At 44.2% G+C, this 16,900-nt stretch overlaps 1 protein-coding gene across 1 annotated transcript; it reads left to right on the plus strand.

Moving 5' to 3' along the window:
- Positions 1 to 1,092: 1,092 nt before the first annotated feature.
- Positions 1,093 to 11,748, plus strand: TNFRSF4 (TNF receptor superfamily member 4). Its single transcript, XM_032779989.2, has 7 exons — positions 1,093 to 1,325; positions 6,022 to 6,144; positions 6,634 to 6,750; positions 7,194 to 7,260; positions 8,174 to 8,388; positions 9,440 to 9,565; positions 11,582 to 11,748. Exons 1-7 carry the CDS (start codon positions 1,169 to 1,171, stop codon positions 11,650 to 11,652), a joined length of 876 nt encoding a protein of 291 aa, XP_032635880.1. The 5' UTR covers positions 1,093 to 1,168; the 3' UTR covers positions 11,653 to 11,748.
- The last annotated feature ends 5,152 nt before the right edge of the window (positions 11,749 to 16,900 follow it).

Here is a 16,900-nt window from a genome sequence, read left to right on the forward strand (position 1 = left end):
TAAGCAGATTCGGGGAATCCCAAAACCTGTGTGTCTAACTTCTATTGATAAAACTTGAATGATGAATGTAGGTGAAACCTCGCTGCGTTTATCATGAGTCTCATTCTCCCTTTGTGCTGTACTAATTTGTTCATGAAGGAGAACAAGATGGTGCCCTCCCCCCCCCCGCCCCCCACTTTTCACTACCGCTGATTTCCCCCTCCCACATCCCAGGCACTCCTTTCAGGTCCTCCTTCTTGGGCACGAAGGGAACAGAACTGGTGTGATTTTGCTGTACAGAAGGACACCAAACAATACTAAGGGACATCCATGTTGGTTCCTCATCCCCTGTCCCTAAGGGAAACAGTTCTGCAGAGTGCTTCGTTTCCCACAGAGCACAGGAAGGCTTTGAGAGAAGGGTTAGAATGGCTGGTTGGTGTATAGGCCAAATTCCCCTGCCTACAGCGATGCAGCTGCTGTGGAAGCTACTGTGGCTGCAGTGCAGTAGCCCCACTGTTGTACTAAGGGCAAAAGGGCAGATTCCATGTGCACCTAGCCCCTGTGGAATTGGCATGTATGCAGTCCATATTTCACTTGCACCATTCCCTGAGCTATATATGATGCACCACACTCTTAATTTTAATACTTAGGAGTTAATTTTGTCATAATAATGGTGGACGCTGTCTCTTATTTCTCCCTCCATTAAAGCCCTGCCCATTTACATGAGCTGGAGTGATACTTGCATAGCAAGAGGCTAATATGTGACATTTAACCACTATCCCTGAAAACTGCTAGCCAGAATTCTTGCAAAACTATTCAGTATGTTCCCCTTCTAGCTTTCGAAATGAGTGACAGCGCTTCAGTTCAGATAATGGGAGGCTAAGGCTGGGGTTTCTCACAAAGGACGTGGTTCTTTCCTAATAAAACCTTAAGCTAAGAAATGGCATGTGGCCCTTTTTTTAGGGCCTAAAATAAAACTTTCATAGAATTGATTCAGAGAGCTTTATTTTCCCTTCTTCCTTGAAGGAGCCTGAAAACTGAAAAGAGGAGGAGCTGAAAAGAGGTGGTACATGGTGGGAATTTCCCCATTGCAGGCATATGAATTGCCTTCCTGTTCTTCAGCAGTCTAGGTTCAACCGCTCCTAGAGTTTATCTTTTTTTTTTTTTGCAGGGGAAGTGGAGAGTCAGCATGGCTGGACGAGTATTAGCCAAATTTGTGTTCTCCTCTTCTTCTTTTACTGCTGTTTTGTTCTCCCTGTTGCTCTCTGCTATGCAGTGTTCAGGGCTGATTTGTGGACAATTTGAATATCCCTTACATAACCGATGCTGCAAGGAGTGTGCTCCCGGTAAGTCCTCATCATCGACTCAATATTGACATTCCTTGTTAGATGTAAAGTCCAGCAGTTAATGAGGTAGGTGGTGGGGGAAATAATTTGTGAACCCAAATTGTTACTGACATGTCAGAAACAAAGTCTGAACTGTAAAATACTGTTTTATAAAATATCTAGACTTCTGTCTATTTTGGAATAAACTTTCTGTAACTTAAGTGGGTAACCTTGAGAAACTCTATGTATCACTCTAAGGGATGAAGTCTTCAAAGACTTGTCTACATTGGCTTATTTTTCTTAAAATTTCCCACTGGTGCAGGTCCGTTATGGGAGCACTAGCAAGGACTGACTGCCGATATCTTAACTAACATATTGTCTAGCCTGACTCAGCTTAGCAGTAAAGGGCATGCTGGTTAAAATGCTGGTGGACACAGGACCCTTGTTGGTGCTAATACTTACATTGTAGCTGCAATGGTGGGTCGTCTTAAGAAAATAGGTCTAGTATAGTTAAGGGTAAGGCTGTGCAAGATATCTTTAAAGCTGCTTCCATTACTGTAGCTGAAGCTTATATATTTTTGTTTTTTAAAAAAAGTGTTGATTGACCATATGCTCTCCTATTGAAGAAAACAGGGCATGCCAAACATCACTGGAAAAATCAAGATTTATGGATGGCCGGCATCTTTTGGATTTTTAAATTGCTCTGCAGGCATGATCCACATGCCATGTGGACGTCTCCCTGTGAAGATAGCTAGTTCTCTTTGCTTCATGTAATTCATGAGCATGATTTGACAAGACCATAGGCGGCAGCAAAGGGAGTACTTGTTTCCTCCCACTTTCTCCTTTTCGGTAGAAACTGAATGAATTTTGCTCTGTCTGTTTTTTCTTTCTCACAGCTGCTGTTAGAGCGGAATGACAGTTCTGCAATCAGAGCTGAGGAAGTGGAAAAGTGCAAAAAATACACAGGCACTATTAGTTGGATATGATTATAGAAATTACTTGACAACCCAGAGTAACCACAACTGACATGTGACACCACACTGTACAATGGGCAGTTTGTTAATAGAAAGTGGGGTGTAGAGTTCAGAGCTGACAGGAAGGGAAGGTACATTCTCACCTCTGCAGGATGATTAGATTGTGTGCTTGCACCTTTTTGCAAGAGGTTTCTGTTTTAAAAAAATCCTGTACAGAACTGTCTGCATCTTCAAATTAGAGCTCTTTCTTTATTCACAGTTCCATCCACCCATCCATGTAAAATTTGTACTGCATTAGCTACTGCAGCAAAAACTGAAATCAGTGGTTGTAACAGATCCCCATTCTTGAGACTTGGCTTGCTGCACAAGCCCTCCGGGTATTCCCAAAGTTACTGAATTATGAGGGTTTTTGAGTTTCTCATTCTGGGACACATCCCATCCCTGGGAAGTGGGTACAGACAATCCCTCATGGGTCACATGCTACTTCTTTTCTCCTTAATGTGATGAGGGAGTTTCCACAGACTGTCTCTTAGTTAGAACCTACTGAGTCAATTCTAATATGGGAAAACCTATCTCCCTCCTGTCCCCGCAGATGAATATATTACTATGTCTTGCAATTAATTACTGAGGTAAAGCAGTGGATATATGTAGTCTTTGGTAATGGCCATATGAAAATGCAGCAGTCAAGGTAGTTTAGACAGTATCTTCTGTAGTATAAGGTCATTTCATTGTGGGTGTTGTGGGTTGATATGATTTTGTTCAAATGAATTCTCTCCCAGCTACTCGGAAAATGCCCTGAATTTTGCCTGGCAGTTCTTGGAACATTCTGCATTCAGGAGAGTAGTCTGTCTCCTGAGAGTGTAGGATGCGCAATAGTGAGTTAATGGGTTTTAGTGCTGTGAGAATGAGTTATCCTTTCTCAGAACTGTTTGCTGTTCGCACCCAGTGACACTTAGAGAAAATGAATGAGTGGGGTGGAAAAAAGTACAGTGTGATCCTCATTTTCCAAGAGCAAGGGTGAGAATAAAAAATTAATTACAGCTGGATTTTAAAAGTACTGAGCATAAAAATGATTGCTCCTTATTTTCAAGTAGCCTATACCAGGGTTCTCAAACTGAGGGTTGTGACCCCTCAGGTGGTTGCAAGATGGTTCCATGGGAGTTGCAAGCTGTCAGCTCCATGGGGCTGACAGTCCTGAGTCCCCATTAAAATAAATTTACCCCATTTTTAATTTATAAGAGGGTGTCACACTCAGATGTGCTGTGTGAAAGGAGTCACCAATACAAAATGTTTGAAAACCCCTGTACTGTATGTTAGGCAATTAGCGAGATATAGGAAATGTGCCTCGATACCTAGAGCATAAGATGGGGACTCAAAACCTCTTGATGCTATTCCTGGCTCTGCCACTGACTTGCTGTTTGACCTTGGGCAAGGAATTTAATCTCTGCACCAAATTATCTGTCTACGAAACAGAAACTAGATTGAATTGTTACCTGCTTTAAAAATGTTGTGAAATGTAATTGATGTTTGAAAAGCATTCTGAACTCAGCTGAAAGTACAAAGTACAGTATTGTTGCATTATCTGTTGCAGCAAGATAAGTGTGCCTCATTTCTTGCGAAAAAACTACCTATTATATGCAAGTTCTTTGAGGAGAGTTTTGGGGCTTGAGGTCAGGGCACAATTGACAAACATATAACAGGGGGAACTTTCTGCCCATTCAAGCATTCCTTTAGTATAATGCTGTGTGTATCTAAAAAAAGTACTGCTCGAAGGGGGAATTCAAATTCTGAGAGACATGTGGGATATGTTACCTAGCTGCTTGTAACAGCTGTGAGTAAAGCAGATAGCAGCAATCTCTAGAATAGAGGGAGAGACGTGTGCTGTAGTGTTTTATGTCACTTTACAAACGTGATTTGATTATTTCCTGACATACCTGTGAGTGGGCTAAATAACAATGGGACAGTGCAGACAAGGAACCAGAACATTTAAGCCCAGTGCCACAGAAGAAATGAGCATCAGAGCCAGAATTAGAACTCAGGACCAATGCTTGAACTGCTGTACCACTCCACTCCTCTGATCTCAGTTATTATGGGAAATGGTGCCATCTTACGTCGCTTCTGAATTAGTGGTTTGAATTCAGACTCCTCTGACAGCTGTTTTGGCGAAAGTGAAATGATTTTGGTGGCATTAATCAAGTTCTTAGTGGATAGACGCCATGCTAATTAAGCATATTAGAAATGAATAGGTGTTCCTAGTAGATACTGCTATCGTAGTTGGCACTTGTGTCTAAGGAGAGAGGCTGAATCAATTTCCAACTCCTAGAGGTGCTCCACATTTGAATGATGCCAAGAAGAACTTCAGTGCTATCAAACCACAAATCTGCAAGGCAGAGCTAATACTGATTTGGGTATAAAACAAAACTGATACTTTTGTGTGAAGAGTTAATTTCCCACATCCTCCGCCACGTGCCCCCCACCCCAGTTCTATGTATCTGTCAATGTATTTTCAGTTTGGGCCATGGGGAAGTGCTCTGAAGAGAAGACAGAAGTATGTCCAGGTCCTCAAAGGTGTATAGACTCATATGGTCTATTGATTTCAATGGAAGTCAGGTGCCTAAATAGGATGACCAGATGTCTCGATATTTGGGTGGTTGTCCAACCGATCTTTGGTCGGGACACAATTTGTCCCGATATTTCACTCTGCCGGCAGCACTGTTTTTTATTTTTTTTGGCTCCACCGGCAGGCCCCCTCCCCACCATGTGTCCTGGTATTTTCTTCTTCTCATCTGGTAACCCTATGCCTAAATATCTTTGAGGATCTGGGCTATAGTGGCTGATCCTACAAGCTCAGAAGTCAAGGGGAATATGCAGGAGTGGGTTACAAACATTTCCTTTTGCACAATGTTGCTCAACTGAAGATGCTTATCCATTTACTGAAAGTTATTTTACAATTTTGTAGCAACCTCCCTGTTTCAGATAGGAGCCCTGTATTGACTCAAGATCCCTCTCTCCCCCACAAGTCAATGTAAATACTCCTTGCGTTGTGAATTCCTGCCTGGAGAATCTTTACTTTCATCCACCTTCTGCAAGCCTCTATTCCTGGGATCTATTTCTGGCTCTGCCACAGCCTCACTGTGCCACCTTGTCACTTGTGCTCTCTGGGCCCATTTTCCTGTTTATAAAAATGGGACAACCATATCTGCTACTGTGATGAGTGCCAATATAAGAGCTTGGATGGATGCATAGATACCTCAGAGGGGAGGCTGTCAGGCTTAATTAATTAATGTTTAATGTGCTTTGAGACCCCCCCTGGAGAAAGATGCTATAGACATGCACATTAACTATTTAATTGCTGTGTGCCATAATACGTCTATACAACCTACATGCTATACCATCCAGTGCATCAGTTTGCTCCTTGGTCCCTATTAGGGCAGTTCAAATGACTTTATCGTGGTGGGGGTACTGTAGAAAAGCCGCACTATTGTACAGATATCAGCCCCTTGTATCACAGCTGCAGTGGCAAATTGACCCTTGTCAGCGACCTCAGCTGCGTACCCTGACATTCAAATATTTGAAAAGGTTCCATTGTAGAAAAGTGCGGTTTGGGATGCATTGGTGAAGGGGATGGATGATACTGTCCACATTTTCAGAATGCTGGTAGGTGTCTAGAAGTGGGTCATGGTTATTAATGCACGTACAGTGACACAAAGGTATTTCTCTCCCATACGTGCTCTTTGTTCTAGGTGAGCAAATGACAAAGCGCTGCTCGCCATCATCCGAATCCCAGTGCGACCCCTGCCCAGATGGATACTATAACTCAAAGCATAACTACTATCGATGCAAAAGCTGCACCATCTGTTACCCAGGTAAGTCAGCTACGCAGTGGCCACTTCTTTACAAGAGGTCCCTAGATTATTCCCCTAAAGCCCTTAGGTGCTCTTCTCAGGCCCTCTTCTCTTTCCTACTCCCCAAAGGGCTGACAGATGAAGTTCTTGCACACACAAAAATTGCCCATTTTTTCAAACCATTATAAGAGCTGGTGGAATTTTTTTAATTTTGACAAGATTTTGACTGGGAAAAAATGGTGGTTTAATTTTTCATTTTTTTTTTTCATGTTTCAAGTCAAAGAAGAACTGGATAAGACTCTAACTTGAACCCATTCCTTCTGCTCTTCAATGACCTGGTTAAGTGGCACAAGGGGATCCACTGCATGCAAACAGGGGTTCAAGAGACTAGATTTGACCTCCATGTCTTTTGTTTGCCAGTGCAGAACAATGAGCACTAGACCAGTTTCATTTGTACTTTTAATTAATTTCCTTTTTTCCCTTCCACTTCCCCAACTCTTTTGCTCCTAGATAGGGGAAGCATGGAGGTGAAGAAGTGTGATAAGATCTCAGATACAGTTTGCATGTGCATGAAGGGTTACACCCCATACGACAGCAGATCGTCAGAGGAATATCCATCAGGAACAGGTGAGTAATTAGCTTTTTTTAAAATTATAACAGTATTCCTCCCAGTGAAAAGCACCTGCTGGCTGTTTTGTAAATTATCTCAGTCTCCAAGACAACCATTGCTAACAAGGTGATGTGCAAAATGCTGCCACAGAACCTCTCCTCTTTAACCTCCATAAACACTCGGCAGGAAATGCAAAGTACCTCACCAGGAAACAGAATAAAAAAGGTGGTGTACTTGTTCAATATGCTACCTTCCCTTTTTACAGACCCAAATGTTGACTGCAATTTCAATGGTGCTGTTGTATGTACTCTGGTTTTGCATGACACTCTGGAATGGAAGCTGTTTTATACATTGTAATGCTCATGTGTCATTCTTGCTCCAGGTTTATCCAAAGGATGTTCACAGCTACTCCAAATCTGTATCAAGCAACCATAGTTTTAAAATATTGTCTCTTTTTCAGAATGCTTCCCTTGTCCTGATGGGCATTTTTCCGATGGAAACAACGACAGATGTCGGCCCTGGATCAAGTATGTATCCTTCACCCAAACAAACTGGGCTTAAACTTTTGTTTCTTGCACAGTAGTTAAGGGTGCCTCATAGCAGTCCCTTCTATCTCCTTCCCTAAAGTCAGTATATGGAATTCCCGAAGATAAGCCAGCAATAAATGCAGTAAGACTTGTATTCATGATGACTCTTAGGATGCCTGCAAGAGGGCTATGTGCCAGCTCAAGGGATGCATTGGCATCCTGCATTTTCTCTTTTCCACCCTGATGGCTTCAGTAGAAAGCTGGCCAAGTGGAAATTTCACATATCTGGAAAGGGCTCCACCACCTCACACAGGGAAGCTATTGGTGATTGTAGCAAACCACATGGAACCTGAAGGGAGGGCCACAGCTTGCAAGAGGAAAGAGTTTTTTGAGAAGGCTTCAGGAAATTGGTCTGTGTGCACATGACTAGAGAACGCTAGCTGATGTTGCAACGTCCCTGTAAAGAGTTTTCTTCGTAAAGAGCCAGTTTAGTTTTACAAGCATGGAGTCTTTTCATGTTGTTAAACCAGCATGCATTGCCTGAACTGATGTTTTCTTCCCTGGGAGCAATTCTACACCCCTCTTCTTTTTGTCTCATCCCATGGTGTTCTCTCTAGTTGAGCAGAAGTTGGGAATACAGCTGCAACCCAAGCTCCACTTTGGAGTGGCTACTGAGTGTTGCTATGGAGGGTTCATCTGAATTTCCAATGTTCAAGCAAGCAGGAAAAGGTTTTGTTTTTTTTTTAATTAAAAAAAAAAAAGAGAGAAATCCAGGCCTTCTTTATACAACATAAAGAAGCTACACGCGCCAAAAAAAATTTGCATATGCTACATCTTTTTTCCTGTGCAGGTCACCTTTATATTCGGCACTGAAGCTATTTAAATAATTCCATTTATTTATTTACACTGGCAGCTGCACGGCTTATGGTAAAAAGACTCTCAGAGCTGGGACAAAAATAGAAGATGCCATCTGCGATGACCAGGACAAACAGGCCACCACACTCCAAACATCCACCTTATTCCTCTCTATCATCAGCCGCAGAAGCAATGGATCTACTACAGCACCCACCCCCTTCACGTCCAAAGACACCCTTTCCACCACTCCCGTTAAAAAGGAGACTAACTGGGGTAAGAGAAGGCTGAGTCTTGTCTTCTAGTAGGTGCATCCTTTTGCCTGCTCTTCTGAACAACTCTTTTTTGTTCCCCTTCAGTCTGTCCAAAATGCCTCTGCCAAACTCACCTTCCTTCTACTATATCAGCCTCCTTTGTAACCAGTCACTTCAGATTTCACATCCCCTTCCTTAGCCGTTTCAAGCTCCCTGCACAGCTCTGTTGCTGCCAACCTCTCATCACTTGTTGCCTGCCAGCATCCTCTTCTCCTCTGCATGCCTCCATGGCCCTTCTGTTACCTCTTTCCACAAGCACCTCTGTCCCTTCCCCAAGCTTTGGGAGGCCTTCTCCTAATCCTATATGCCATGCAGCCTCCTTCTCCTCCTCAGACCTATTTCCCCACAGCCCCGCAATGAGCATTCCTCTCATCCTGTATATACACACAAATAATTATATCTTTAAAAAAAAAAAAAATAACTCAAGGCATTAACAAGGTGATTGAACCACCCAAGCATCCCATAACCTCTTGGGTATATTTCTTCCTCAAACAGGAAGACTGACTCATTTCCACTTCCCCAGCTTAATTGGTTCCTACTCTTCCTTAGCCTCATATACATGCTAGATTTGAATTTGGCAGCTCTCATGAACTGCCAACGCCGTGAAACAATTTAATTTCTTGCCATCGTAGCCACCTACCCACTTGCAGTCATGGTTAGCTTTTAAAAACAACGGGAAACACCACATTGTTTTTAAATGGTGGACACCCTGACTCCTGTGACATAAATGTAGCCTTAATTGTAGGGTGACATGTTCACTTCATGGTTCTGAGGTTGCCACCGTTATGTCATTATCCTTATTGGAATCGTCATCACTTTCTCATACGTTGTCTCCCAGCTTTCATGCTCACCATCATCTTATTTGATTTAACAAGTTTTTGTGTGGTGCTCATCATCATGGCATCGGAGTGCCTAGGTCTTACGTAACTCAGGATGATGATCATGCAGGGGCCCAGCAGTGCATGTTCTCTCTCTCTCTCGTGTGTAATGGTCTTCCTTTATTTTTCTCCTAGGGTCTTTATCGCTCATTTTGATTTGCTTAACGTTGCTCATGGTATCTGGAATGTCCATCCTCCTCTTGATTATCCAGACAACCAAAAAGGAGAAGCCAAAGAGGCCTCTTGTGAATGGACAGCTTGGTGAGTCTCTGTTAAAAGCTTGCTGTCCTACACAATTAATTTGGAGCGAATGGGTGGATACCCTGAGAGAGACAGGTTATGGCTACACTGGAGTGCAGGCCCAGGGTTCAAACTCAGGCTCAAGCCTAATCTCCCTTCCTACTAAACACACATTGTGCTAACCCAGGGCTCGGCTCGAAGGGTCTAGGACCCTATGAGGTAGAAGGTCGGAGCCTGAGTCGAGCTGGGACCTAGGCTTCCACCCCTATTGCTTTGCAGTATAGACACAGCCCCATTAGAATCGTGCTTTTGGAGTCTGCCAAAAAATTTCCACAGTCCCCCTGGCCAAATTTGTTTGTCCTCTGGACAGTCCAGTTTGGTGGACAGTCCAGTTTTTTCACTCTGCATAACTCCCTAATTTAAATGATCTGTGGTGGACCTTGAACAAAGATTTGCATACATCCCTGGCCCTTTGCCAATGGGGAAGTGCCTTGAAAAACATTTAAAAACTCTGCTTGTGATCTCGGCTGATCCAAATTTTTCATTTATATTGGTCCCTGTGTAAGTTACAGTGCATGGGTCTGACCAATGCAGACTGTTGCTGGAGGTGCGGGTCTGCCAGAGCTGAGAACAGTTTTGGGGGATATATCTGATCACCTGGAAGCTCTCCAGCTCACAGAAAGCTTGGCTTTCTATAGCAGTGCCTGTAGCTGCATGGCTTGCTTGGATGAAAGAGAAAATTGTCTCCAGGGATAGAAGCTTGACTTAGCGATCTGGATGACCTGGTAGCTAAAGAGCAGGCAGTATTTCAGAGAGGAGGGGCCTCAGACAACCTCTAGCACATGACTCACCAGGGTAAGCACCCTGGCGGGCCGGGCCAATTTGTTTACCTGCCGCATCAGAAGGTTCAGCGGACTGTGGCTCCCACTGGCCACGGTTCGCCATCCCAGGACAGTGGGGGTGGCGGGAAGCCGTGGCTAGCACATCCCTCAGCCCGTGCCACTTTCTACCACCCCCATTGGCCTGAGATGGTGAATCACAGCCTGTGGGAGCCAACATGGCAGGAAAACAAACCGGCCCAGCCCGCCAGGGTGCTTACCTTGGCAAGCCATGTGCCAGAGGTTGCCGACCCCTGGTCTAACTTTTTAGAAGGCTTTAATTAACCCCTAGTGGATGGGAACTGAGATGTTCTCCTTTCCCCTCTCTACTCCCTCCCTTCTCTTCCCAGTCCTTTATCATTTCCTCCTCCTGCCTTGCTTGCTGTTCCCCCTTCCTCCCTTTTCTCTTTACTTCATTACACTCTTTTCTGTGTGGCTTTATAGCTATCAAAATATTTGACACACACGCATGCTGAGATCAGTTTACCGAGGAGGAGGGTTGAATTTATACAGCATGCTGAAAAAAATAATAATGCATCATATACCCATTGAGTGAATCTGTGACACAGGACCAGCCTGGCTGAAATATTCTGTTTCTGCCTATGTCGTCAGAACTTGTACTTCCCCCTCTATTTGCAATTTTGTCCTTTCCTTCCTATTTTCTTTATCTCTTTTCTGTTTTTCCACCTGCTTGGGGAGAGGGGAATCAATACTATACAAATAATAATAAAAAAAATTTTGCGACTCTGTCGGGCAACCTTGTAAGATGTCTGATGAAGTTGTGATCCTTTTCTATCCATGTACAAATGAGCTGCTGCAAGGTATTTCATTCACCTTTTCCAAATGAATGAGTAGTTTGACTGACAAGGGGGTAGGCACTCCAGTCAAAGCCAATTAGACAGACACGTGGTTTTGGGTCAGCCCACTTCTGCCTGCTCTTCTCGTTCCACAGCACCAATAAAATATGTTCCCATTGTTCTCTAAACCCATCTCACATCTACTACGTACCCCGTATCGGCTAGACCAGCAAGCAGTAATCTAGAAGTCGCTCCCTGCCTCAGTTGTTCTGTGCGCCCATGTGTGCATGGAACCAGAAGAGCCATTTGCTTCTCTTTCCTCTCCTGCTCTGTACAAAGTTTCTGTACTCTGTGTTTTTCAGATGGAAGGAGCTTTCGAATTCCTATCCAGGAAGAGCAAATCGACTCCAATTCCAGCCTCATCAAAAACTGATTCCCTGTTTTACTACAGTGTACTGTCATCTGAGCCAAACAGTAGGAACCTAGCAATGCAACCGGGGCGGCTCCAGGCACCAGTGCAGCAAGTGCGTGCCTGGGGCGGCAAGCTGCGGGGGGCGGCCTGCCGGTTGCTGTGAGGGCGGCAGGCAGGTTGCTTTTGGTGGCATGCCTGCGGGAGATCCGCCAGTCCCGCGGCTTTGCTGGCAATTCGGCGGCAGGGACGCTGATGGTGCGGCACCGGTGGACCTCCCGTAGGCGAGCCGCTGAATCCACGTGACCAACGGACCTCCTGCAGGTGCGCCGCTGAAAGCCGCCTGCCTGCCATGCTTTGGGCGGCAAAAAACATAGAGCTGCCCCTGAATGCAACAACTACTCCCCATGAAAAGGAATATTCTGTATGCGTTGGTGTTCGTTCCAGGGCCTCTGTCTCCTTTCTGGTCTCTCTGAGTGCTCCCCTTCGGGTCTTAGGCCTTATGCCTGTTCCTCTCTTTGGGTGGAATCATGTGATTCTCCCACTCTTAGACTGAGACATGGGCTGTAGTACCATGGGTATCAACTGAGCTTACTGAGCAGGTCCAACTGAGTTTGGGCACCTACTGTTCTTCCCTTTGGGAGTTTGTGAGCAGCGGTATATGGTGAGCAGACCTTTTTGAACCCAAACTATTGTATTTAGCAATAGCAGAATGCAGTAGAGAGAGGATTTCAAAACAAGTCTAGCTCTGCCATCGTTTGGCGACCTAGGCAGGTCTAGCATCTCCAGACCCCCACGTGGCTCCTCTTTCCGAGTCTCATTCCAGTTTGTTTTCCCTTTTGGCTGTCTCTGCCCCTGAGAGAGTGACCCCCTTTAAACCTTGCTAGGATCCTTTGTTGTCTTGTGTTTTGTGGGCCTTGGCCTTTCCTGGTCAAAACAGTTTTGTAGGTTTGTCTGGAGACATGGAAACGGAATCGTGGAAGGTAATAACTCCAGAACTGCCTCTTAACAGTTTTTAAGCATTTGTTGAGAGGTGGTAATCTGGAGCCATTCTGCTTCTTTCTGCTGGTCAGACTCCTGTTAAGCTAAACCAGTGTATTCATACCATCCTAATAACCCTTATTAGAGGATAGTCCAAATCCATGTGTCTGTGTATTAGGGCAGAGTCTTTATATTCACAACCTCGAGAGAAAGCAAATTCAGATACGTGGGGAGAAGATTAAAAGACAGCCACTCAGAGAACAAGCATGCAGCTTGTTCCAATTTCAGACTTAAGCACTCAGCATTTGTACTGCTACTTCACCTGCAAACTCTGCATGCCCCCCACACACCCACTCTTGTGCTTCCTGTTTACATTCATGTGCATCACAATGAACATCCTGTTAAGATGGGTGTTTGCAGAGGAGGAAAAAGAAGGTGAAGGGTAAGAACAGGCTGCATGGAAAGCAAATGCAGAGACAATGAAAAAAGGGAGGGGAGTGGAGGAAAAGAGCACTTCCAATGAAAGCATAAATAGTTATTGGGCCAGATCCTAACCCACTGACTTCAGTAGAACCACGTGTGTGCCACTGGGGATCTGGCCTACTGTCTTGTCTATGTTGTGTGTTTGGCCCCATGTGTAAGAGCGTAGCTTTCAAGGATTCTTCTGGCCCTGACATCACAATTAAACTGAATCACCACTTGGAACGAAAATCCAATCAAACTCCAGCTAACTATGCAAAGCCCCAAATAGTTGGAGGTTCACAAACCGTCGGGCTCCCCTGTCGCTGGTTCTTGCTGCTTTCCGCTATTGCTTTTGGATTCCTTTCTGTGCCCACAGGATAATCGTTGTTCGCTAACTAACCTCAGCAAACCCCACTCTGAATACAGCTGTTGTCTCGTTAGCTTGGCAGAACACAACAATGTAAACAATTGAAAAAACACAAGGCCCCCTAGATATAATATTTCTTCTTCTTGAAATGAGGCTTCGGCTGAGAGGAGCCAATAGACTGATATTCCAATGTGACACCCAGGGTTTTCTGCAGCTAGCATTATAGTAGAGCTCTGCATAATCCCACCGGTAATGGATAGACAGTCCAGACCCAAGCTGCCATTCTGTATTTGAACACTTTGGGGGAGTTCACACTCAAGAACTGAACAAGCACTGGGCCTGCTCCTGCTTCCGGTTGAAGTAAATAGGAGTTTGGCAATTCATTTCAGTTGGAGCAGGAACATGCTCTATGAACAAATGCTACACTGGTTGCCAAGTGTATCTGTAGTGGAGGTGCTGCACATCTTCTCGTTGGCTCATATATTTTCAAGGGGGTGAATGATTTTTAAAGTTAATAGGAAGTACCCTATTAAATACAAGCTGTGACACGGGTCTTGGGCAAATCACTGAATCCCTCTGTTCCTCAGTCTGCCTGTCTGTAAAATGGGAGTGATGATATTTACCTCCTTCCTGGCCGAGTAGGTGAGGTTTAATGTGAAGTACTCTTTCAGAGCTCTTTCCAAACTAAGGGGGCAAGTTTTGTTATTGGCGTCCAACAGCGACAAAAGCAAAGGATAAGCCTTTGCACTGTACACATGAATAAGTTAATTTCCCCTATATATTTTGGTTTGTCTAATATAAATGGGTTTAGTTTATTACATACCCTATGGTTCCAGTTCTGCAAACATATACAAACTAGCCTCCAGAGAGACTACTTCTGGGCTTAAAGCTAAGCATTTCCATCAGTGTTTGCAGGATCAGGACCTTACTGTGTGTGTACCTACTTATGTGCATATATTGTAATATATTTTACATGTATACTCACAATGATGTAAACTGTGGTGATTATTATTATAATATGTATATTTAACATGCCTGTAAGGGTATGTCCACACTGCAATTAGACACTTGCAGCTGACCTGTGCCAGCTGACACAGGCTAAGTGGCTGTTTAATTGTGGTGTAGATGTTCAGGCTGCAGCCTGGGCTTTGAGACCTTCCCACTGCACAGGGTCCTAGAGCCCAGGCTCCAGCCAGAGTCAGCTGGCACAGACCAGCCGTGGGTTTTTAACTGCAGTGCAGATGTATCTTGAGTGAGTTTGGCATATCTGTAATATGTTACACAATTTTCAATATATTTTCCTGTAAATAGCTTTGGATATAATTTTGTGTGCCGTAATGTATAAAATAGATGAAGGGAAAAAATCCAAGTGCTACAGCAGAGCTAAGAAGTCTTTCATTTTAAATGCCTGTAGTTAAATATTTATTTTGTATACAAAATAGCCCCCACATGTGCCAAAATATGAACACGAGAGCTGCCTGAAAATGTTCTTTAAAAATACACCTCTACCCTGATATAACGCTGTCCTCGGAAGCCAAAAAATCTTACCGCGTTATAGGTGAAACCGCGTTATATCGAACTTGCTTTGATGCACTGGAGTGCACAGCCCCACCTCTCCAGGATGCTGCTTTACTGCATTATAGCCGAATTCATGTTATATTGGGGAGCGTTATTTCGGGGTAGACGTGTACATATTGTTATATGTCATACATATAGTGTAATTAATGATTTCCTAACGTGAAATGCAGACATATTGTATACAAACTATTGTATTATATTCTAAGTATCATAAATGGAGGAGTTATTTTTAAAATAAAACATTTTGGCTAAAATATGGGGTGTGGGTGTATATATAATCTGTATAATTGGAGAGACAAAACAAGGGAAGTAGAGTGTTTCAACATGCCTGGTGTAGCCATGTGCAAGGCATTACGATGAAGGTGAAGGCCAAGAGCAGGATTTTCAAAGAACCCTTGTCCCAGGCCATCAAAGGTATTTAGGCACCTAACTCCAGTGGGAGTGACGCATGTAATTTATTCTGAGGACCTGGGCCCAGAGAGTTAGGAGCATTGACTTTGGGATTTGTGCTCCAAAGTCACATAGGAGAACATTTTTCAAAAGTTCCTGCGTGACTGGGGAGCCTAAGTCTCATTGAAAGTCATGCACTTTAGTTTCTGGGGATAATAGCACTTCTCTACCAGACAGGGGTGTTGTGAGGATAAATCCAATGATGATTGTGAGGTGCTCAGCTATCCTGGCAATGGGGGGCCATGTAAGTACCTAAGAGAGAAAATCAGCAATTGGTTGAGATGTCACTTTCTGTCCTTGCACCCAAAAGCAGAGATTGGGATCTGTGAATGTACCAGGCATTACTGATTTGGTCTGAGGAAGGATGACCCTGTGGTTGGGGTTTCGTGCCTGGATGTCACCAAATGAAATGAATAGGCAGCAGGTTTAAAGCAAATAAAAGGAAGTATTTCTTCACACAACATACAGTCAACTTGTGGCACTCTTTGCCAGAGGATGTTGTGAAGGCCAAGACCATAACAGGATTCAAAAAAGAACTAGATAAGTTCATGGAGGATAGGCCCATCAATGGCTATTAGCCAGGATGGGCAGGGATGGTGTCCCTAGCCTCTGTTTGCCAGAAGCTGGGAATGAGCGACAGGGGATGAATCACTTGATGATTACCTGCTCTGTTCATTCCTTCTGGGGCTCCTGGCATGGGCAACTGTTGGAAGACAGGATACTAGGCTAGATAGACCTTTGGTCTGACCCAGTAGGGCCATTCTTATGATGTGGGAAACCTAGGCTTGATTTCTTGCTTTGCCACAGACTTCCTGTGTGACCTTGTGCAAGTTACTTAGCTACTCGGGGTCTCACTTCCCCATAATAAGGGGTCCTGGAGAGGAGCTGGGCACTGCCCATTGAAATGTCATGAAACGATGCTGTTGCGACTGAGTCAGGCCTGAGATGCGTAGGCAACGTAACCATCATTTCCAAAGGCATTTTGCAATAGATGTTTCTGTATGTGCTGAGTTTGGCAGCGAGTGGGCCATTGACATATCACAAATGATAATTAAATGCTTCACCATTATTAATCCATAAAACACATCCGTGCACACCCAGAAACGATAGTCAGCCCTGTAAGCCACAGAGCTGCAACAACACAACTGGCAAATACCACCCTCATTTGAATAGTGCAGTGAATACAAAAGAACTGATGAACAGCTGCATCACCCTCCATCTAACAGCTTTATCAGAGGAGGCAGGAATCTCGGGAGGCTGGTTGCTGGGCAGGATTGTCTTTGTGCCATGGAATTTGGGGAAAAGGTGGAGTGAGCTAACTCCATGGGGTGCCATACCTCCCTGGGTTGATCGCCTCTTGTTAACCCACATTCTGCATTTTAATCATTACGTCCTCTAGAGACTACAGTCCTGCAATGCTGGTAAATGTATACA

The sequence above is a fragment of the Chelonoidis abingdonii genome, chromosome 23 (assembly GCF_003597395.2).
Source record: "Chelonoidis abingdonii isolate Lonesome George chromosome 23, CheloAbing_2.0, whole genome shotgun sequence".
NCBI classification, from domain to species: domain Eukaryota; kingdom Metazoa; phylum Chordata; order Testudines; family Testudinidae; genus Chelonoidis; species Chelonoidis abingdonii.